We start from the raw sequence: 21,987 nt of genomic DNA on the forward strand, positions 1-21,987 counted from the left end.
AACAAGAAATAAAGCCGGTCTGCGCCATGGGTAAAACCATTTGTTAACGGTGTGTGTGTATGCAATATATTCAGTTTTAGGATTTATGTTCATTTTTAATTGTTGCTGGGCTCAAAGTGTTAATGCTACCTTATTTTTACTTAAAAACAACACTGTCACATGCAAAGCTAGGGTGGCACTAGGGGTGACAAGAGATAATTTTAGAGTGGCACCCTATGCCAGCTAATGCCACCCCTGCCACAAACGGACTTTTTCATTTTCCAAAAGTCTCGTTTTATCGAACAAAAATCTGCCTGGGGTTCACACTCCCACCGCTTGGGGCGGTAATGCAGCGTTAGCACCACTCCGAGGAAGGCGGAGGCTGACTGCGACGGCGGGGTTTAGGACCCGGTGGGCTGCGCTGTACAATAGGGCCGTTGTGGCGTGTTGGTGTCCGGGCAGCAGAGCTGGATCCTCCCGTTGAGCTGCGGGGACAGAAGTACCGAGTCCGGAACCAGAGCCCGGGCCGAGGCCGTGTGAGGACCGTGTGAGCGGAATAACGCGGGCGGCAGCGGCGGGACTGCAGGTATGAGCGGGAAAATGTGAACAATATGGTGGCGAGCTGAGCTCTGGGCTCTGCCCTGGACTGTCCCTTCAGGCCCGGGGCCTGCGCTCTCTCTGGGGCCGTCCTGCCTCTTTACCCCGGTACCACGAGCGGCTGGTAGGCTCCCGGGGTATGAACCCAGCGGAGCAGCACAGATGCCCGCCTCAGAGCCTCCGAGGAAGTGACATGTTTGAGTGATGGAGGCGCCTATGTTTGATTTCCCAGCCCGCGGGCAGGCCTTACAGTTTGGCGCCAACACTTTACACAGGTGTGTGAGGCTTTCTTTCAGGTGAGCCAAGAAACGGCACAAAACAGGAAGAGGGAGGGAAGTAAACAGTGTGTTAGCCTTTTCTCATCGTTTCCTGTCAGATGAGCTTTTTAAACAACCTGACGTCATATCCGTACGCCCTCCCTCCACAGGTTAGATGTCAGGTGGAGAACACCTGCCACACCTTGCTGTGGAGTAATGAGATCTTACATATATGAACCTGTTTGAACAGCCTCCACACACTGTACATGAAAGATGGAGGGAGCACTCATCGTCAGCGTGGAACCCTCAGCATTGAAGTGGTAGCTGCTGCCATACTGGTTTTATTTGGGGGCAGAAGTGAGCCCACTGTTTAGTATTAGTACCTACCCGGGTAGGCTCGTCGCGATTTTTAGGGTTCTCTGTTAGGGATAGGTTATAGTACCCGGTACTTTTTTGAACATATTCCACCGTGTTCCAAGCGATCTGAAAAAGTGATGTCAACAGACTGCATGATACCGATTGACTAGTCAATGGCGTCACTTGAGGAGTCATGAGAGTGTCTCCTTCATGAGCCACTATTTTAAAAACCTGGCGACGAGGAAATTGGCAACATAGAAACAATACTGTGGTCCTCGAGTCCATGAGGGAGTCTATGAGAACTAACTCACTGCTGCCGCTGCTGGAAAATAAAGGAACTGCAGCTTCTGGTGCTTAAGGTTACTGAAAAGTCAAGTGGAAAAGCACAAACATGGAGTGAAAATATGATTTTTGTTTATCAGGGAGAACCTGCTGTTATATTTACCAACAGCTTCCAACACTGTAAGTTGACTTGAGCTTTTCACGTGAGGTGTACGCCACTATGATATGGCAAGGAGAGGGGCTCCTGGCTCCTCCTCTTCCTTGTGTCTTTATGGGGAATGTCAGGCTTGTGCCCCCTGTTGAAACAGCGTTCTGTATCTAGGACTGGTGTCGCTCTGGCCTCTTCCACCTCCTGTTTATTGACACAGATATGCTTTAAAAGTTATAAAAACCAACATCACACACAACAGTCTTTGTTGTGTGTGATGAATCACTACACCTGTGTCTGTATGACACCTGTGAGGCGGGTGAGTGCTGCTCCGTCCTTCACAGATAGAGATGCAACACAAAGTAATAAAACAAAAGTGATCATATGTGATGATGACGCGTTAAAAGCAAGTGAATTAGAAAGTTACAGCAGAGATATAATAACATGTAATAGTTGAGTAATTTTATAAATGTCTTTATTTACTTGTGGTTTGCAGATATGAACTGAAGCGGTCTGACAGAAGAATCTACTAGTATGCTTTTCAATTTGAAGTTTACGGTGAGTACAAATTTCTTCTTTGTGTCCACAAACTTCTGTTCCGTTGGCCTTAAAAATCATCAATATTTGAATGTCATCATCTTTTTTTGCTGCTGCAGGATGATACAGGATGAAACGCCTCCGGTCCTCCAGCAGCAGTGACACTTCTGACAATGAGAGTGAGTCAAGCTTGCCACTTCGTTTCCAGCGTCATCATCATTTCTAACCTGTGACTGCTCTGTAACTATTTCTGTAACAACAGACGAAAGTGATCTGTGTGCAGTCTTGCCTGTTTGTGCAAAAGAATCAAAAGGATCCCATTTGAATAATCAGTGTGAGACGGCAGCATCATTAAAACTGGAAAATAATAAGCATGTTCCAGTTTTAAAATGTGAAAACGCTCTTCGAGCATTTCAGATTTATGCTATTGGTGCATCACACTTGTAAATGTGCCTGACGTGCGTCTCCCTGAACACGTCACATGGATGCTGTTCGTGGTTCTGTGGAGACATTGTCTTAACATGTTTAAAGAATTTACCAAGGCCAAAAAGATTCTTATTTAACCTTTCTGATAAAAAAACAACCAAAAAAATTAACATCAAAATCTGATGCCACACCTCAGCCTAACGTCGCCCTCTAGTGATGGCAAGTTTCAATTGACTGAAGAGTGTCGGTCACAGAGAGAAACTGTGCTGCCTCCTGGTGTTTTGGATGTGAGAACAGACGGACACAGGTACACCACTCTCAGGCTGACCACACGTCTCAGGCTTGGGGTCCAAAAACAGTCGCGGCATGGCAGCGTGACCCGTAACCCAGACCAAACTGTCTCCTTCATTTCTTTTTATTCGCCTCTTTCTTCTTTCAGGTCCATCGACCTCGTTCTGCTCCTCCAACAAATATGGGAGCAAACCTGGAACGCCTGCATCCAACCCGAAGAAGCCAGCTGAGGTGCGTATCAGACTTTGCTGAGCGTCAGTAAATGTCAGGATGGCGTTTGACTACCTGTGTGCGTCTCTCTCCCCCACAGGTGTTCAGGAAAGACCTGATCAGTGCAATGAAGCTGCCTGACTCCCACCACATCTCCCCAGAGGACTGCTACCTGCTGGCAGACACCTGGAAGCAGGAGTGGGAGAAAGGAGTGCAGGTACCAGCGAGCCCAGACACCATCCCAGAGCCGTCCGTCAGGTGAGTCTGACCGCCTCCCAAACGTCTTAGTTTGCCACCTCCTCTTCATACAGGTACTTGAGTACGCTGATCAGCGTACTCAAGTGACAAGTTTACACGAGTCAGCCGTAGCTGAGCACATGACCACGTCAGACACAGCCTCAGAGACTGAACGCTCTGGAGGAGCTCCACCCCAACGGGAACCGGCTCAGGTATCTCATGACCCAGTGGTAGGAGCCCTGGGGGGGAATTCACCTGTCAGCTGGATCGGTAATGCTCCTGCGTCTCCTGGAGGAGGAGGAGAAAGAATCTGTGCCATGGCTTCAACATGACCACAGACCAGTCTGAAAGTGCAAACAGGAGAGCAAATACGTTCGGCGTCAGCTGATCGCCTCGCTCTCTCAATCACAGCAGGAGGAGATATCGCAATCATTACAGCTTTGACCTTTAAATGTGTTTGTTGGCTCTCTTTGAAGCAGGTTCTGGTTGGTTCAGCTATTCAGTCTAACGGCTCTCTGCTGTTTCTTTTCAGAGTAATCGCGGAGAAGCAGAAGGAAACGCTGTACACCCACCAGAAGAAGTACATCCAGTGCTGGAGCCAGGAGTCCAAGGAGCCGGGTTTCGTGAGCATCAAAGAGCTGGCGGAGGCCATGTGCCGCTACGACCTGGATGACATGGACCTCTACTGGCTGCACGCGCTCAACCACGAGCTTGAACGCATGGGTAAGATGGGCCCGATGATCCAGCGTGATGCTTAGTGACGCTGCATCTTCCTTTTTTCTGTTTCTGCACATTTGTTTTTGTCTTCTGTTGGCTTTGTATTTGAGGCTTTTTACATGTATTTTAATATTTGGCTGTTTTTCAAAGTTAAACCTTCCTGTTTATTATAAATGAGGGCCATCTGCAGCACCGGTGCTGCCCACTGGGGGGGCACAGTCCACACTTTGAATACTTCAGACACCTCTGTTCTTGTTCTCGGGAGTGTCTGATCACGTGGGGTGTTGCTGTTTGGTCCTGCAGGTGAAGAGCCGGTGGACGAGCTAATGATGGAGCGAGCGATGGAGGCGCTGGAGAGGCAGTGCCACGACAACATGAAGCACGCCATCGAGACAGTGGAGGGTCTGGGGATTGAATATGATGAAGACGTCATCTGCGATGTGTGCCGCTCTCCGGACAGCGAGGAGGGCAACGACATGGTGTTCTGTGACAAGTGCAACATCTGTGTGCACCAGGTAGGAAACGCCTTTCTGCTTTTGCTAGCCCTGACCTTGTGACCGGAGCGTGTGTCGGAACCCCGGGCAGCACACTTGTGTTTTTGTGTTGTTTCTGTTGATGTTCTGGTTACACATCACTTGCATCCCGCTGTTCTTTCCGCAGGCGTGCTACGGCATTGTTAAGGTGCCCATTGGTAACTGGCTGTGCCGGACATGCGTCCTCGGTATTGACCCGCAGTGCCTCCTGTGTCCCCAGAAAGGCGGGGCCATGAAGGCGACACGAGCCGGCACAAGGTGGGCTCATGTGAGCTGCGCTCTGTGGATCCCTGAGGTAAGTGAATCCGGGATGAGGGGAAGCGGGTGCAACAACACAAACAGTGACAAATAATGTTTTGGGGTTTTTTTGTATCAGAGACTAAGATGAAAATATTTACTGCTTTGGTCTATAGACCTTTAATAAAGGAGCACACGTGCAGAAATGATAGTGATAGTGACAGTGAAAATGTGTGGTCCTGCAGGTGAGCATCGCCTGTCCAGAGAGGATGGAGCCCATCACCAAAGTCTCCCACATCCCCCCCAGTCGCTGGTCTCTGATCTGCAGTCTGTGCAAGCTGAAGACAGGTGCGTGCATCCAGGTGAGTTATTCCTTCCGTTTTATGCCATAGAGATTACTTTAGAATGATTGCATGTCTGCAGACATTCAAGTTTGATTTTATGATCCTCGAAGCGTCTGCAGCAAGAAGTCTGCACTGGAGCTGGACGTAAGCTGGCTTTTCCCTCAAGTAACTCGATCCGCTCTCTCCCCCTGTTCAGTGTTCAGTAAAGAACTGCACCACCCCCTTCCACGTGACCTGTGCGTTCCAGCACAGCCTGGAGATGAAGACGATCCTGGATGAAGGGGATGAAGTCAAGTTCAAGTCGTACTGCCTAAAACACAGCCAGCCCAAAGCCGGAGAGGCCGGCCTGAGCCCGGCTCGATCCAAAGCCCCTGGAGAGGCGGGGAAGGGGGGCCAGCGAGCTCAGCGGCTGCAGGAGCTGGAGGAGGAGTTCTACACCCTGATCGAGCCCGAGCAGCTGGCCCGGGACCTTGGGCTGTCCCCGCACCTGGTGGACTTCATCTACCAGTACTGGAAGCTGAAAAGGAAGAGCAGCTTCAACAGGGCTCTGCTGCCCCCTAAAGAGGAGGAGGAGCAGCTGGTGCTCCAGCCGCAGGAGGACAGCATCCACACCCGGATGCGCATGTTCATGCACCTGAGGCAGGACCTAGAAAGGGTGGGTGCTTCCTCTGTGCCGTGTGTGTGTGCAGCCTGTGTTAGTGGTGATGTGGTTTTTTAGCTTTAGCCTAAAAGATCAGAGCATGTACTCGGTGTCAGAGCAACCATTGCTGATTCAGTAGCATTTATAGAAACTCTGAGGAGTGAACCTGCTGTCACCCAATCAGATCCCATCTATACTGCTGTCTTTAATAAAGTTGTGTGTATCTGGCTGCAGGTGAGGAACCTGTGTTACATGGTGAGTCGGCGGGAGAAGCTGAAGCTGCTGCAGAGCAAAGCTCAGGAGCAAATGTTCAACTTGCATGTGAAGCTCACGAACCAGGAGATTTCTGCAGGTGAGTTCACAGTGAAAAGCAGCACCAGCTCCGTGACTTGCTCTTTGTATCAGCTGACCTCAGAGCAGGTCATGTGACGCAGAAAAATACAAAGCAAAGCTCAGACTCGGCTCAGTTCAGAGGGATCATCCCACATAGGCTGTCAAAGCTTTCCAGTGAGAAATTAGTGATTTTTGACCCCTATGAAAAGTTTCTGTGTATTTTACCTGTTAATGAGCAGGTAGAAACCAACACTCGGTATGTGATAAGAAGAACGTCCTGTCAGAATCATAAATTAATTTTATGATTTGGATCCTTTTAAATCAGCCCAGATTTTAAAGTGACTAATCAGAAATGGGGTCGAAGTTCACACTGTAAAATGATCTGGTTTGAGTTTTGAATAATTATGTAAATTAATATATGTAATGCCTGTAACACAATAACTTGGGATCAGCAGGATTTATGATGGATTTATGATTCTTTTTTTTTTCTTTTTTATGGTGAAGTAAAAGATAAAACAGTTTGTGAGGACTCTTAAGCTGTCTGTGATGTGATTATGGAAAAGAGAAAAAGGGACTGAACATGTGTTTTCTCTGCAGGTCTTCCTGCTTCGTTCCCCTTGGAGAGTGTGCTGTCCCGGCCTCCTCCGAGGATCACTCTGAAGCTGAAGATGCCCAAAGCTCTGGGTGTTGGGAACGGACCGCTGTGCCCAGACAACAGCGGGAACGTGGGTGAGCACGGCGGTGAGGGGGTGGGCCAGGGGAAGCCTCAGCTGCACGGCCGCAGCATCAGAGACGAGCGCTCCACCAGCCGAACGTCTTCGACCAGCGGTGCACCGCAGCACGTTAAACCAAGCGGGAAACCTCTGACGCTGCACGGCGCGCTTCACGGACAGCCTTCCAACAGCAATGGCAGACTGGAGCGAGACCGAGCACGCCTGGCCAAATCTAATGGCGTGCTGGAGAAGGGCGCTGCTCAGAGGGACGGCTCATGCCAGACGCCCGCTGACCGCAACACTGCAAACGAGAAGAGCGTCTTTCGCAAGTCCGCCATGGAGCACTTTGGCCGCTCCTTCAAACAGGCCACAATCAACCTGGTCCGGACCACCGAGGACCTGCGGGCAGACAAACTGTCCCGGAAGAGCGGTGCCAAGGAGAGGCTGTGGGCCAAACCAGCACCGGAGCACCGCTTGAAGAGTGCGCGATCGTATCAGGACAGCGACGGGTACTGCCCCGACGCTGAGCTCAGCGACTCTGAGCCAGAGGCCAAAGGTCAGTGCAGGCGGCCACTCGGGCTGCCGGACATTCCGAGGAAAGGGAAACAGGCACCAGGCTCTAGGCACGCCATGCAGAGGTGACGGCTGTGCAAACTGTGGGGCTGATGGTCCGCACGAGGACGCACGGTGAAGGCGATCGGCTCGCTAAGTCCTAACATACCGACCATGTTTCCGGCCCCAGCATCTCTTGGAGCGCACGTGCAGAAACATACACACCCGGCGCTGTCTTCCCATCATGTGACGATGTTTGTCTCCACCCATGTTGGTCCTGAGAACGGTCAGTGATTTCACAGCTAATGAGCAGATCGCCAAGAAGAGGACAGGATTTCTGAAGGGACGCTCGGGGTGGGAGGCGCTGTGGGGTGGGGGGGGGACCCTAGTGTATTGTGTGCACACGGGCATGTAAATATCACGTGACTCCCGCCCGTCAGCGCTGCACGTCTCCTTGTCTCTGCCTTCACACCGAGGTGCTGCAACTCTTTGTCTACCTTTCTGAAAACACGAATGCCTTCTGTGTGCAGAAACACTCCACACGCTTTAGCTTCCAGAAACAGTTAGAAACAATAGAAACACATTCCATGGTGCGACAGACACTGGACTGAGGTCTTCAATCATCATGATGAGCCTTTATTATATCACAACCTTTAATTGTGAAAGCGAGCTGCAGTTTTTGTTACGAGGTGCAATTCTTGCTGCTCAGCCCAAAAAAAATAGAATAAAAAGTGGGCGTGCTCTTCTCCTTACTTCCTGTCGTGTACCTGCACTTCGTGCTCGATGATCGCGTCAGTTGAGCTCCAACTCCTCTGAACACTCAGTTTATCAGTTTGTTTTTTGTTTTTGTATATCTTTGGCCCTCTGAAGTCACAGAGAGAGAATAGAAACCCCGCCTACAAGCTGTTTGGAACAGCTAGAGGGGCAGCTAATCAGAAGACGATAACCTGGAGCAGTGGTAAACAGCTTGTTTCAGGTGGAAGGGCTGTTGGAGCTGAGAATCACGCAAAGTTGCTGTCATGGGGCGGAGTTTAAACCTCAGCTGTGATCTGAAAATCAGGAAAACGTGTTCAGAGCTCGACTGACGTGTTCGGGTGTAGAAACAGGGTAAAAGACAACATCTGTGCTGCTTCCACATGATCTAACTGCCTCTCTTAGGGCATCTCCACTTGTGTCACTACGAGCAGCCGAGAGGTTCGCTTTGAGGATTAAACCATCTTGGAGAGCGACTTCACTGCGAATGCTTCAGTGTCGATCAGGTTCAGTTATAACGTTCAAATGCAACCTCTGGTGAATGTGCGTGTGGTCTTGAGTCGACGTTCTGACCTTCAGATGTCTGCTTTTGGTTTATTGCAGTAATGATATTAGTCGGCGGTCTGAGTTGAGCTGCGTGCACACTGTCGCTCAGTTTTCGTGTCCTGTTTGCTGCCCACGAACCACTAAAGCTCGAGTGTCCGCAAACATGGCCAAAACAGTGACATCATCTCCAGGACCAAAGCACCAGCAGCGTGACGCGGCGGTCGGAAGCTGGAGGCAAGCGCCATATTTGAAACGAGTCGGTTTCTTTTTTTGGGTTGAGCTGCAGAAACAGAACCCGTCATGGGTTTGTCCTATTTTTCTACAGATGCTGAGTCAGTGCTTTTATTTTATACCTTCATTTTTACCTCATTTTTATGCAGATCCTTCCTCATTTAACAGAAACCGTCTCTCGTGGCTCAGCGTGGTGTCTCCACACAGACCGCAGGCATGGTCACAGGCTGTAAACGGGCCTGTCGGCTCAGCTGCGAGCAGAAGGTTGAATCCTCGGCGGCTCCAAGCAGGTGGAGCGGCTGCAGGAAACACTACATGAAGCCCAGAGTTAAACTTTGACCTCCATCGCTCGCCATTCTGAGCCTGTGTGTGAGAGTGAAGCTGTGCGCCCACCCACGGCGCTCCAACACTAATGTATTCGCAAAGATCTTTTTTTCATGTTTTTTCCTCGTTTGGAAAATCATTTTTTAATAAAGTCTAAATGTTAAAGTCTGATGCTTGAATTAATTGAATGTTCATCAGTTTTCAGGGAAAGTCAGCAAGCAGGTTTTCTGTTTGTGGTTTCAGGTACTGCTGCACAATACTGCAATACTTATGGTATTAATCCAAGGCCAAGTAAGTAGAAGGTCAATACTGCTGGTACTGGTATCGATACTCGTGTAGGGGAGAGCAGTGTGTCGTCATCTATGAGATAAATTTAAACTTCACTCAGTCACAATAATAATAAAACACTTTTCATTCTTTTATCTTTCCAAAGCTTTCAGGACACCGGGCCTGTGAAATGTACAGTACCTGTGATGCTCTTAGCGTGTGTAGTTTAAATAAAACCGTTAACAAAAAAACATTCAGATGTTTTTCACTTCAAAGTTAGTTTTATTGTCAAAAACCACGTGTACAGATCATACACAGGAATTTGAAATTGCAGTTCTCCCACACCCCTCAGTGTGACACTTAAGTCTTATATACAACACAATCTTTTATAAACAATAGTGTCAAACACAATCAGAGTTCTTGTAGGGTGGTTGGGTCAGAGGTGGAGGTGGGTATGGAGATGGTGTGTATGATAGAGCAGGGAAAGAGTTCACACCACCCAGTCACCTCTGTCCCGCAGCAGTCACACATTTGTGTTTTATTGGCACTGCCTTCATTTTAATTGTTTCCATTTTAACTCATATTTAATCAGCCAATCACAGCAGCAGCTCAGTGCTCTTGATGATGAGCCACAGAATGTGGTGATTTTATGGATAATTAAAGTCAGTCATATATCCACAAACACAAGCTGAAAGTCAGTGATGCTGCTCGGTTTGCAGTCCTGAATATCACGGCACAAGCAGGATTCACTGCACTGTTAATGTTAGCTATGTTATATTGCCGCCTCTGTTCGGTGAGGTCGACCCAAACGGACTTTAACATGTGTTTGAACGAGCTGACGGTTCACTCGTTAAGCTGAAAGAAAGATGCTTTAATCACAGGAGTCACACATGTGTCCACTGTACCATCTGGGAACTCTTCTTGTTTAGCACTCTAATAACACAAACACTAAATCCTCCTTCTCTGGTGCTGTTTTGTAGCAGTGTACACACCTGAGACTGTCACCTGTCTGTCTGTCCTGCACTTTCTCTCCTTTTCTTTCTCTCTGATTGTGGAATAAAAGTATGAACATGTATTTAAAAGTTACACTTGTGTTTGAATCCTGCAGCTTATCACACATTTGATTTCCATGTGTGACAACTGCAAGTGTCCCGAGTGAGGACAGACTGAGGGACCCACTGCTGCACATCATCTGTGAGGCTTTGCACCCCTGATGATCCACCAGGACAAACTCAGCAGTGTGTGAGGAAGAGGAGGAGGAAGAGCCAGCAGCAGCTGACAGATGGAGAGAATAGACAGACTGTTCCCTGTTTGTGAAGGACTGCTAGAAAAGTTTAAACTAACTGTCTGTCCTGAATCAGTCTTATTAGGTAAAGTTCAAATAATTTTATCATTCCAGTGTTTTCAGTGTGGGAGAAAGTACTCAGGGCCTTCAAGTTACACACTATGAAAGGCAGCAAGAAGTTTAATGTTCAGAAACCTAAAGTATGTATCAGCAGCAGAATGGAGCTAAAAATAAATGTTTGTTTCAGTTCTATGAAGCTTTGAGTATTTTGGATCAGTAGCACTGTGTGTTTGTTGCATCATATTGCTGTAATTGTTTATATGCTTTATATATTCTGAGGTAAGTTGATCTATAGTGTTACATCATATTCTATAATGATGTTATGTGTTTGTATACTTTGTGCCCAGTTTGACCCATTTAGCAGAAGTCAGCCTGTTTAAGGCTCTGATATCTATTCTGTATGACGTAAAGCAGTTATGGTATGATTTTCTCACCCAACAAAGGAATATTTAATATACTCTTCATTCTATCAGAAACAGTTTTCACAGCTCGTGCATTTTCTTTTTAGACATATATGTAAGCACTGAGCCAAATGTAATGTAATGCCAACAACTCAGTTACACAGCGATAAAAAGAAACACAAAAAATGGCAAGAAGCTGTTGTATTATTAACTGCAATAGCCGGTGTTGTGCCAAAAAGTGATTGTCTGCCAAAAACTGATTTCTGGTATTTACCAAAAACTGATTGCTCGTATTTAAATTGCTATAAGTAACTTGTTGGGCTATAATATGTGAAACATATGTCAAATGCATCCCTCATGGATGACATAAAGTCATCTCTCCATCTCTCTCTCCTGCTCTTTTATTTCTCTCTCTTGCTCCATCTCTCTCTGCTGCTCTTCTGTCTCCTCTGTCACAGACTTCTCCACTTTTGATGATAAATCAGCCTGGTGCAACATGTAAGGATTGGTGCAATTTGTTAAGATTTTGAGGAGTTTGAGAAACTAACCTTAAGCATAAAATAAAATTTACTATCAGTAACTTCATAGCACCCGCCCAGCAGTATATAAACTCTGTCATGCTAGCTAGTACGCAGTACCAGTTATTCTAAGCGACTGTAAAAAGTCAGCACAACGAAAACAAACTACAACTAAACTTGGTTTATATCTGACACAGATAGACAGCAGGTCATAACTTTTTACCTGAAGTTCAGTTCCTCTGCCACTATGACCGGCGGCCGCCTCGGGTCTCTCCTCCTCTTGCCTCCCCTTTCCCTTATCCACCTGCTGGCCTCCACCACTTGCTGATGTTGCTAAATCTGTGGAAGCTATGCCATAGCTACCGCCAAACAATTCAGTTATTTTTTAAACATTTGGCAGCGTCTGCCTGAAGGGCTTGTTTCTTTTTGGCCCTAATTTTTTCTGCACCTCCTTTCCTTTTTTTGTTCTCCATTTCTTTAGTTCGTCGATTGCTAAACAAGGGGGAGGGTGCATCCGACCTCCTCGGCTGTAATTGGTCCAGCCCAGAGTCGATCATGACCAATTGGCCAATCCAACACCTTTCATTATTTATACCCTTCCAAAAAAACAAAACAAAAAAAAAAATCGATCGGCCCATAAAAACAAAAAATCGCCAGCGGCCCACCGGGCAAATGCCCGGTATGCCCGATGGCCAGTCCAGCTATGGACACAGCCTCAGTGTGCTCACTGGAATGTCCGGCACCTGTACAGTCCCACAATAAACACAGGAAGACCAGAGACCAGACGAGTCGCCCCCTGCTGGAAACGGGAGAGAATGTCCATCTTTTATGTACAGGCGTTTCATCAGCTGATCAAACGTCGTGACGTCTCTCCAGATGTTTTACCTTCACGTGCATTATGGAGGTGAGCCGCGTGTGCGCGCGGGGCTGCAGCAGCCTCGAGGTCCTGCGGTCTCTTTAAGAGCGGAGCCGCGCTCTCGCAGCGGCGACCGGAAGCGCGCGGTCACGGCTCACCGGTAACAGACAGAGATCTGCTGCGGAGGATCCCAGCTTTCTCCGCGTGTCAGTCACACATGCTTAATGTGCCGCTCCGGTCATGACTCGTGCACGCGCTCTCAGACCGGCGGCTCGTGGCCTTTGTCAGCGGGCTCTGCTCGCGTAAGCGGATCTGAGACACAGAGGGACGATCAGGTGAGGAGGGCTGACTGCAGCACACACACATAAACACACAGGCACGCGCAAGTTTACTGCTGTGAAACAGCGCAGTGCACGTACCTGCTCACTTTCACTTTATTAAACATTAATAACACAATGTAATCAGTGAACCTGTGTGTGTGTGTGTGTGTGTGTGTGTGTGTGTGTGTGTGTGTGTGTGTGTGTGTCAGCAGCAGTGATGTCCGGGCTGAGTGAGCCCAGCCTGATGGAGCTGCCCATGGAGAGTTGGATGTCTCGCCTGCCATGTGCGCTGTGGGATGTCCCGCTGTTCCACCTGGCCATCCCAGGTAGGCCTGGTGTTGGGGCCAGATGGTGCTGATGGTGTGATGGGACCTGAATCAGTTTGTTCTGTCTTATTGTCTCTGGTTTATTGATGATTCTCTGACTGTGAGGACGTGATGAACGCATTGTGTCCACATTTCACACACACACAGTTCACCTGCTGCTCTCACAGTCAGAGATTCACCTGTTCATTCATTTATCAGCCTCTTCATGTTTTCTGCCTGATTGAACTGTTTCCTATTGAACTACAATTTTATTATGTGTCTCTTATCTTATCTCAGGAAAGTGGTAATTAAAATAACCAATGACAGAAATCTGAGATCAAACAGCAGACTCAGTAAGAAAGGAAAGATTGGAGCGATAAAGGAAATGTGCTGCAAGGAGACCAAGAAAAGCCAAATGCAGATTTGTGTGTTTGCATTTCTGTTTGTTATGCAGCATGTCTTATTGTCGTCTTAGTGAGTGGCTTTATTTCTTGACCCACAAGTACAAACCCAGAAAAGCTCCAACAAAGTCAGACGCTGAGTAAAACATAAAGAAAGGCGCATTTTCTTCACTGTAGAACAGAAAAAACTGTTTTGAATCAGTGAGTGATTGTGGATACAGTTTACGAAAAAAAAAGAAAAGAAAAGGGAAACACAAAAACAGGTTACATTGAATACAAAACAGAACGTTTTATGTTAGCACATAGGTAAAGAAAAAGAAAACAAACAAACAAACAAACATAAACAGAAAAAGACAACCCAGGAGGGGCGATTGATACTAACAAACCCTTTTCTTACAAACCACGCAGAAGTTAGCTGCAACACCACTGAGCTTCACATTCCCATTAACACGGACACACATTGGACCTCTATGGAATAAGCAAATCAGTTAGTCAGCAGAAACATCCTTAAATTAAAGGTTAGAGAGGTTTGTCAGAAAAAGACCCCAGATTTAATCAAATGTACCCTTTTGGTTCTGGATGGAGCAGTGGATCTTTTCAAGACTAAGACACGACATGAGATCAGTTTCCTCTTTGTCTTGGTCCATTTTAAAGAGGAGGCAGTGCCGTTTCTCCATCATGGTCACACGTGGCTTCGTGTCGGAGTGACGGAGCTGTAGCTGCATGTGTGGACGGCATGCCGAGCTGCTTGAAGACACTGGTTTCTGGAAGTGTTCCTGAGCCGTGCACAGATTTATCACAGAGCAGTGTTTCTGCTGAAGGTTACAGTCATCAGCCTGCGCACAGAGATTCCCCCAGATCCTCCGAGTGTGCTGATGATGTCATGTTGTGTAGATGATGAGATGTTCACAGCGAGGACTGCGATTCTGAAACAGGTTGTGAACCTCTGAGAAGCTCCGCATCTCTGAGATGATCTTTTTCTACCTGATCACGTGACCGACCTGCTGCCAGCTCACTTTTGATCTTCTCTTTAGCACCGCTGACTTTCACACGCTTTTGTTGCTCGATCCCAACTTATAGGGCACGTCGCCCCCGCCAAATTCCACATGAGCTCGGATTTGTCACGAGCAGTAAAATGAAAATTCATTTTCTCAGTTACATTTTCCTGGTTTTATTGAACATTTGAAATATCTGTCAGAGAAACAGGAACAGCGGCTTTAACAAGGATCATACATGTGCTGACTCGGTCGTTTCAGCTGCTAAAAATGGTTGATTAATAAATGAAGACATTGATGAAGCACCTTTTTACACACACGTGCCAAAAACAGTATTTATTGTGTGACTTTAAAGGTTTTGGGCTCAGTTTGGGGGTTGGAGAAGCTCCAGATCCACAGCTTCATACACTCAACAAAAATATAAACGCAACACCTTTGTTACTGCTCCCATTCCCCATGGGATGGACGTAGAGACCTAAAATTCATTCCAGATACACAATATAACCATCCCTCCCAAACAGTGGTCACAAATCAGTCCAAATGTGTGGTAGTGGGCACATCTGCTATATTGAGATAATCCATCCCATCTCACAGGTGTGCCACATCAGGATGCTGATCTGACATCATGAGTAGTGCACAGGTGTACCTCAGACTGCCCACAACAAAAGGCCACCCTGGAATGTGCAGTTTTTTGTGCTATTGGGGGTCTGGGGACCCAGAACCGGTCAGGATCTGGTGTGACCACCATTTGCCTCATGCAGTGCAACACATCGTCGCATGGAGTCTATCAGATTGTCAATTGTGGCCTGTGGAATGTTGGTCCACTCCACTTCAATGGCTGTGCGAGGTTGTTGGATATTCGTGGGAACTGGTACACGCTGTCGTATACGCCGGTCAAGCACATCCCGAACATGCTCAATGGGTGACATGTCCGGTGAGTATGCTGGCCATGCAAGAACTGGGACATTCTCAGCTGCCCTCTGCCCTGAACAATGTGAACCATGATTCATCCGTGAAGCGCACACCTCTCCAACGTGCCAGACGCCATCGAATGTGAGCATTTGCCCACACAAGTCTGTTACGGCGACGAGCTGGAGTCAGGTCAAGACCCCGATGAGGACGACGGGCATGCAGTTGAGCGTCCCTGAGACGGTTTCTGACAGTTTGTGCAGAAATTGTTTGGTTGTGCAAACCAATTGTTCCAGCAGCTGTCTGGGTGGCTGGTCTCAGACGATCTTGGAGGTGAACCTGCTGGATGTGGAGGTCCTGGGCTGGTGTGGTTACACGAGGTCTGCGGTTGTGAGGCCGGTTGGATGTGCTGCCATATTCTCTGAAACGCCTGTGGAGACGGCTTATGGTTGAGAAATGAACATTCAATGCACGGGCGACAGATCTGGTTGACATTCCTGCTGTCAGCATGCCAATTGCACGCTCCCTCATTGCTTGTGGCATCTGTGGCATTTTGCTGTGAGACAAAACTGCACATTCCAGGGTGGCCTTTTGTTGTGGGCAGTCTGAGGTACACCTGTGCACTACTCATGATGTCAGATCAGCATCCTGATGTGGCACACCTGTGAGGTGGGATGGATTATCTCAATATAGCAGATGTGCCCACTACCACACATTTGGACTGATTTGTGACCACTGTTTGGGAGGGATGGTTATATTGTGTATCTGGAATGAATTTTAGGTCTCTACGTCCATCCCATGGGGAATGGGAGCAGTAACAAAGGTGTTGCGTTTATATTTTTGTTGAGTGTATGTGCAGGAAGTCTGTCAGGGCCAAGTGGAACATTCAGGATTATCTTTGTCCCTTTCAGGCAGCCATAATGCAATAACCTACTGCCTGGATACGGACGACAGGTCTCCCATCGACCTCATGCAGCCTGACATGCTGCAGAAGCTCGACAAATTCATGAAGCCCCTCATTCGTCCATTTGTGTACAAGTGGGCAAAAACCCAGGTAATACTTTTACAGCACTGTTCTGAAACAGCTGTCGCCTCAGGCGGATTACACTGTACAGTATCAGAGAGAAACCCAGCCATCCCACGATCCTCTACCAGCAGCTCACGGTGACAGTGGGGAGGAGGAGCACAATGTGATGACAGGCTGTAACTGTACCTGTGTTAGTCCTTCTTGTGTATAAAGCCGGACCTGCTGTGATGAGTTGTGTGTCCTCCATGTTTCAGGAGTGTTGTATAAAGCATCAGCTGGACTGTGGGGTGAGGTACTGCGACCTGAGGATTGCACACAGGCCCAACGACAGCTCCACACACCTGTACTTCTACCATGGCGTCTACACCACGCTTACTGTGGAGGTGACTCACAGCCCGGTCACACATATGCAAACAGATGCTAAATCCATGACAGGTTTAGATTTGGAATTCTGTGGGCTTCATGGTTATCCAGTCTGGCTTTTAGCTTTCTTCTTCACAGCTTACAGAGAAAGTTATGTTTCAATAGAGAGCAACAGAATATCAACCAAAAATCCAGAAACTCAGTTTGAAATAAGTATTTGATCCCCTACAGACGCCCACAGAATGGCTGTGTGGCCCACGTAGCACAATCACCCAGTCAGATACTCCTGATCTCAGCTCGGTGTGCGAATAATGCACCGCTGTCCACAGACTGTAAGACCAAAGAGCTGTCACCGGATGTCAGGGGCAGGACTGCAGACCTGCACCAGGGTGACGGAGCGACAGGAGAGAAGGTGAAGCTGTCAGTGCGATTATTCAGAAATCTAAAGTGAGGATGATCCTGAGAAAGGTGGTGGGAGGAGCTTGTTAACGACAGTCACAGATGACACCGCAAGTAGCATGAAGTTTGCAGTGAACATGTGAATCACAAGCTTGACAGAAAGTGCTGAGTCGCGTTTTCAAATTCAAATTCAAATTTTATTTGTCACGTACACAGTCATACACAGTACGATATGTAGTGAAATGCTTGGACAACTGCTCGTGACCTAAAGAAAACAAAAAAGGAAAGGCTATGAATAAGATAGGAAATAAATATGAAAAATTAAAAAGGGTAAATTTAACTAGGAAGGAATAAAATATAAATTAAGGTTAAAAATGAAATAACTGTACAACACAAATTAGAATGAAGGGTAAATTTAACTGGGAAGGAATAAAATATAAATTAAAGTTGAAAATAAAATAACTGTACAACAAAATACACAATATAGAACTATATAAGAATGTATGAAGAAATATAAATAAATATATACACAATAACAGCAGCGTGATTTAAGTAATGAAGTGAAACAATGTCCAGAATGTCCAGTGTGTGTAAGAACTGTATGTGTGGGTCAGTACTGTGTGGTGGTGTGATTGAGAGACCGTATCGCCTGCGGGAAGAAGCTCCTCCTCAGTCTCTCTGTGTTGGTCTTCAGGGAGCGGAATCGCTTTCCTGACCTCAGCAGAGAGAACAGTCTGTTGTTGGGATGGCTGAGGTCCTTCACGATCTTCCTGGCCTTGGTCCAGCACCGCCTGCTGTAGATTGAGTGCAGGTCAGGGAGCTCGGAGCTGATGGTGCGCTCAGCTGACCGCACAACCCCCTGTAGAGCTCGTCTGTCCTGCATGGTGCTGTTCCCGAACCAGGTTAAGATGTTTCCCGCCAGGATGCTCTCTATGGTGCACGAGTAAAAGTTCCTGAGCACCTTGGAGGGCAGTTGGAAGTCTCTCAAGCGTCTGAGGTGGTAGAGACGCTGTCGGGCCTTTTTCACCACGGTGTTGATGTGACAGGACCATGACAGGTCCTGCGTGATGTGAACTCCGAGGTATTTGAAGCTGTCCACTCTCTCCACTGGGCACTCGTTGATGACGGGGGTCTGGTAGTTCCTCTCCTGCTTAGTGCTGAAGTCCACGATCAGCTCCTTTGTCTTACTGACGTTTAGAAGGAGGTTGTTCCTCTGGCACCAGTTCTCCAGATTCCTAATCTCCTTCAGGTAGGCCGTCTCGTTGTTATCAGAGATCCTGCTGCTTTCCTTTAATACGCGTTCACTCAATGACATGAAAACCAGTTTATACCTTTCAGGTTTGTTCTGCGTCTTTGGTTGATATTCTGTGATATTCTGTGATAACTTCCATAAGAGACAGACCGTCTTTGGAAGTGAGCACACACACACACACACACACACACACACACACACACACACACACACACACACACACACACACACACACACACACACACACACACACAGAGTAAGAGTATCCCTATGTTAATCTGAGTGTTCAGGGATTACTGCACACACACTGAGCTCATTTTTAGAAACTTTGACTATGTTTGACATGAGCAATCCCACACGCGTGTTTTAAAGCAGGAACAGAAAACAGCAGGACTACATCATTAGGAACAAAATGGCAGCCAAAACACGTCAAATCAGCTGTGCACGTGGGCGGGATGAAGTTCATTTTGGTGTGTGAGGGTTGAGCTCGCCTGTGTCTCTGACAGACAGTGCTGACGGAGATCCGAGAGTGGCTGGACGCCCATCCCAAAGAGGTGGTCGTCCTCTCCTTCAGCCACTTCCTCGGCCTGAGCCAGGAGCTCCACGCGGTGCTGCTCACCACCATACGTACCGTGTTTGCCTCCAAACTCTGTCCCAAAAAGGTACGGATGCACTTCCTGTTTCCTGAAACATCTCATAGGTTTCTAACTGTAAGGGTGAAGCCGGCACAGAATCCCAAAGTATCCTGTTTTATAGATTTACAGCAGAGGTGCTGACAGGGCGCTCCTGTTAAATAGCTCACACTGGATGAACCCATTTCACGGCAGTCGCACACGCATCAGTCAGCCAGTGTCAGTATCAAACACCTGGACGTGACCACAGAGAGGATTCATCCATCCATTTATGCCTCCTCCAGTTTAGCTCCGCCCACAAAATGTGCAAACATTAAAACCGACTGTACACAAACTTCATATATCAAAAAAGTGGACTTCCATTAAGTGTACTTCTTTGACCTTTAACTCATATTAAAGAGCCTGGTGGGGTTTATTTAAACTTTTAGGGAGGATTATGGGAGCCGTGGTGATTGCATTACCTGGATTATTAAGGCGTTCACGGCTCTGATGTGTTGCTTTCAGGCTGAGGTCACTCTTCGTAAGCTCTGGGCTTCGGGCTACCAGGTGATCGCGTCCTACGAGCACAGCACGGAGCGCCGGCACACTGAGCTGTGGCCGGACATCCCATACTGGTGGGCCAACAAATGCAAAGCCGAGGCTCTGATTGATGAGTTTGAACGCATGAAGCAACAAAACAGGAGACCAGGTGACCTGCTGACGAGTCATGATGTCAGACAGGTGAGGATTAAACACATTCACCATCTGGATCTCACCGTGTGTGCGTGTGTGTTTCAGGAGGTTTCTTTGTGACGGGGATTAATCTGACGGAGGACCTGAAGTACATCTGCACCCACCCAACTGAGTCCCTGAAGGACCTGGTGATGTCCACGTACCCGACGCTGCTCGGCTGGGTCAAAGAGCAGACGCCCGGCGAGGAGGACGGCTCGCTGAACATCATCGCCGGCGACTTCGTCTCGGAGAGCTGCTTCGTGCCCACCGTCGTGGCGCTGAACCAGAAGCTTCTGAAGCGGTCCTCGTGACTGTAACAAGCGTGGCCTGAGGAGAACATGAACCACAGCATGAGAAGCACACAGGCCTTTTTGTTAGCGGTGACACAATAATACTTGAATATTTGTTCAGACATGGACGTTTCAGCCTTTAAGCTGCTTGAAAACAGACGTTCTGGTATTTGGACCTGCACTGTTTGTTTACACTCACCTCATTATTTATGCAATGTTGGAGGCAGCGCCGTGGCCGGACTCACGTTACGCTGACCGGAGCAATAATTCTACAAATAATCCAGTGCGTAGGCTTTTTAGAGCGGGGTCGTGCTGCGTGAGATCGATCCGAACCCCTCACAGTCAGCTGCAACATGACCCTACCGTACAAGCAAGCCTTCACCTGCTCTCCCCTGTCCCACCTGCTGATATGAGCCTGAAATTTACCCAGGATGCACCTAAACTGTGACAGATCGTCACACTGTTGCTCACAGCTGCTCAGAGATGAGGAACAGAGTTCAGAGGTCTGCAGAGTTAAACTGAGTGGCGTTAAACACCTGGTGTCTTCTGGATAAGAGCTGAAACATCTTCACAAAGTCGAACTGCTGCAGTCTGAAACACAGTTTAAATGTCCCAAAAGGTTGATTCTGTCCATCTGGAAGAAACAGCCCAGTGTTCATTCAGTGGGCTGGTTTCAGTCATTGTGCAGAGGTACTGTTTATAAGGTTGGAGACCTGCAGTCAGCTGAGACTGAAGAAGTCTCTAAACTCTCACTGAAGAAGGATGAGGACAAAACGTTTCTCCCACTGAAAGCATCCAGATGAACAGAATCAACTTTACTGGTATTTCTTTACCTGGATGACTGAGCATGTATCGAGATGCAGCTTAAATGTGTTTTCAGCCCTGACGGGTTCATGTGCACTTATGAAAGTAATCATGAGTGTAAAATATTCCCGGTATGAAGGTAAAGATATGTGTGGCATCAGTAAATAATCTGAAAGAATCAGCTTATTGTGAGGGGTCAGATGGGAGCTGCTGCTTGATTTTATTTTGAAATGACCCACGAATAAGCACAACGAATTCAGCGAGCACACGTGACTGTACTCTTTTATAATATTGTGTGTGCAATATTATTTCGTATTTAACCACAGAGAATGTAGAAGAGATTTGAAACTTATGCAAACTGCATGGAAAACATATTTGCATGAACACAGCCCCGACTGTTCTACTAAAGCCTGATTTAGCCAGTAGATTGAGGTTTTCCTCCCAATGATGCTGTGCCGCTGTGCCTGTGGACATGAGCTTTTCCAATAAACACAAGCATTTGTAAGAAAATCCTCTTTTTGTTCCCTGACTCATCAGCACAGTGTGAGAGGTTTTTCCCATTACAGCTGAACTCAGCCGGAGTGATCTGCCCTCTGCAGGGTTTCGCCAGCAGGGCGCAGTGTGACTGCTCTGTCTTTTCCTGACCACTTTCTGTGTCATGAGGTGAAGGAAAGGAGCACGGAGCTCAGAAAATCTGATATGTTTGTTACATCATTCATTTTTTCTTCCCCCTGCTGATCCCGTCCATCTCCTCTGGATCTCCTTTATTCAGATTTCCTGTGACTGAAGTTCATCATCATCCTAAAAGCTGAAACACAGAGCTAATGCAAACTGAGTTACAGGCGCACGACATATAAGGAATGACACAAGTGACAGCTGTCATTGTAATCAGCTTGTGAATGGACGTGTGGCTTTAAAAGTACAATGATAGACGGAACCTTCAAAACC

General features: G+C 47.5%; 2 protein-coding genes across 7 annotated transcripts; both read left to right on the forward strand.

Moving 5' to 3' along the window:
- The first annotated feature begins 310 nt into the window (after positions 1 to 310).
- jade3 (jade family PHD finger 3) lies at positions 311 to 9,415 on the forward strand. Of its 5 annotated transcripts, XM_026159216.1 has the most exons (13): positions 312 to 565; positions 2,117 to 2,178; positions 2,277 to 2,336; positions 3,023 to 3,105; positions 3,185 to 3,342; positions 3,854 to 4,044; positions 4,342 to 4,553; positions 4,699 to 4,866; positions 5,054 to 5,170; positions 5,349 to 5,807; positions 6,027 to 6,144; positions 6,723 to 6,854; positions 9,089 to 9,415. In XM_026159216.1, the coding sequence occupies exons 3-13, from the start codon at positions 2,288 to 2,290 to the stop codon at positions 9,151 to 9,153; spliced, it is 1,752 nt and encodes a 583-aa protein (XP_026015001.1). In that variant the 5' UTR covers positions 312 to 565; positions 2,117 to 2,178; positions 2,277 to 2,287; the 3' UTR covers positions 9,154 to 9,415. The 5 variants fall into 5 exon arrangements, with proteins under 5 accessions (XP_026014998.1, XP_026014997.1, XP_026015000.1 ...); XM_026159213.1 differs by having other exon boundaries at positions 311 to 851; positions 6,723 to 9,156; XM_026159212.1 differs by having other exon boundaries at positions 311 to 565; positions 6,723 to 9,156.
- A 3,361-nt stretch (positions 9,416 to 12,776) lies between these two features.
- Positions 12,777 to 21,046, forward strand: plcxd1.1 (phosphatidylinositol-specific phospholipase C, X domain containing 1, tandem duplicate 1). Of its 2 annotated transcripts, none has more exons than XM_026160149.1 (7): positions 12,777 to 12,966; positions 13,161 to 13,277; positions 16,473 to 16,615; positions 16,843 to 16,971; positions 19,109 to 19,264; positions 19,739 to 19,922; positions 20,012 to 21,046. In XM_026160149.1, exons 2-7 carry the CDS (start codon positions 13,169 to 13,171, stop codon positions 20,254 to 20,256), a joined length of 966 nt encoding a protein of 321 aa, XP_026015934.1. In that variant the 5' UTR covers positions 12,777 to 12,966; positions 13,161 to 13,168; the 3' UTR covers positions 20,257 to 21,046. The 2 variants fall into 2 exon arrangements, with proteins under 2 accessions (XP_026015934.1, XP_026015933.1); XM_026160148.1 differs by having other exon boundaries at positions 13,164 to 13,277.
- The last annotated feature ends 941 nt before the right edge of the window (positions 21,047 to 21,987 follow it).

The sequence above is a fragment of the Astatotilapia calliptera genome, chromosome 23 (assembly GCF_900246225.1).
Source record: "Astatotilapia calliptera chromosome 23, fAstCal1.2, whole genome shotgun sequence".
Taxonomy (NCBI): Eukaryota; Metazoa; Chordata; class Actinopteri; order Cichliformes; family Cichlidae; genus Astatotilapia; species Astatotilapia calliptera.

Excerpts from the sequence above, each read along its gene's own strand:
- plcxd1.1 (XM_026160149.1), top strand. The coding sequence starts at position 13,169 with ATGTCCGGGCTGAGTGAGCCCAGCCTGATGGAGCTGCCCATGGAGAGT. Across the intron at positions 13,278-16,472 it reads GTTCCACCTGGCCATCCCAG|GCAGCCATAATGCAATAACC; the intron begins GTAGGCCTGGTG and ends TGTCCCTTTCAG. Across the intron at positions 19,923-20,011 it reads GCAACAAAACAGGAGACCAG|GAGGTTTCTTTGTGACGGGG; the intron begins GTGACCTGCTGA and ends TGTGTGTTTCAG.
- jade3 (XM_026159213.1), top strand. The coding sequence starts at position 2,288 with ATGAAACGCCTCCGGTCCTCCAGCAGCAGTGACACTTCTGACAATGAG. Across the intron at positions 2,337-3,022 it reads TGACACTTCTGACAATGAGA|GTCCATCGACCTCGTTCTGC; the intron begins GTGAGTCAAGCT and ends TTCTTCTTTCAG. Across the intron at positions 3,343-3,853 it reads ATCCCAGAGCCGTCCGTCAG|AGTAATCGCGGAGAAGCAGA; the intron begins GTGAGTCTGACC and ends GTTTCTTTTCAG.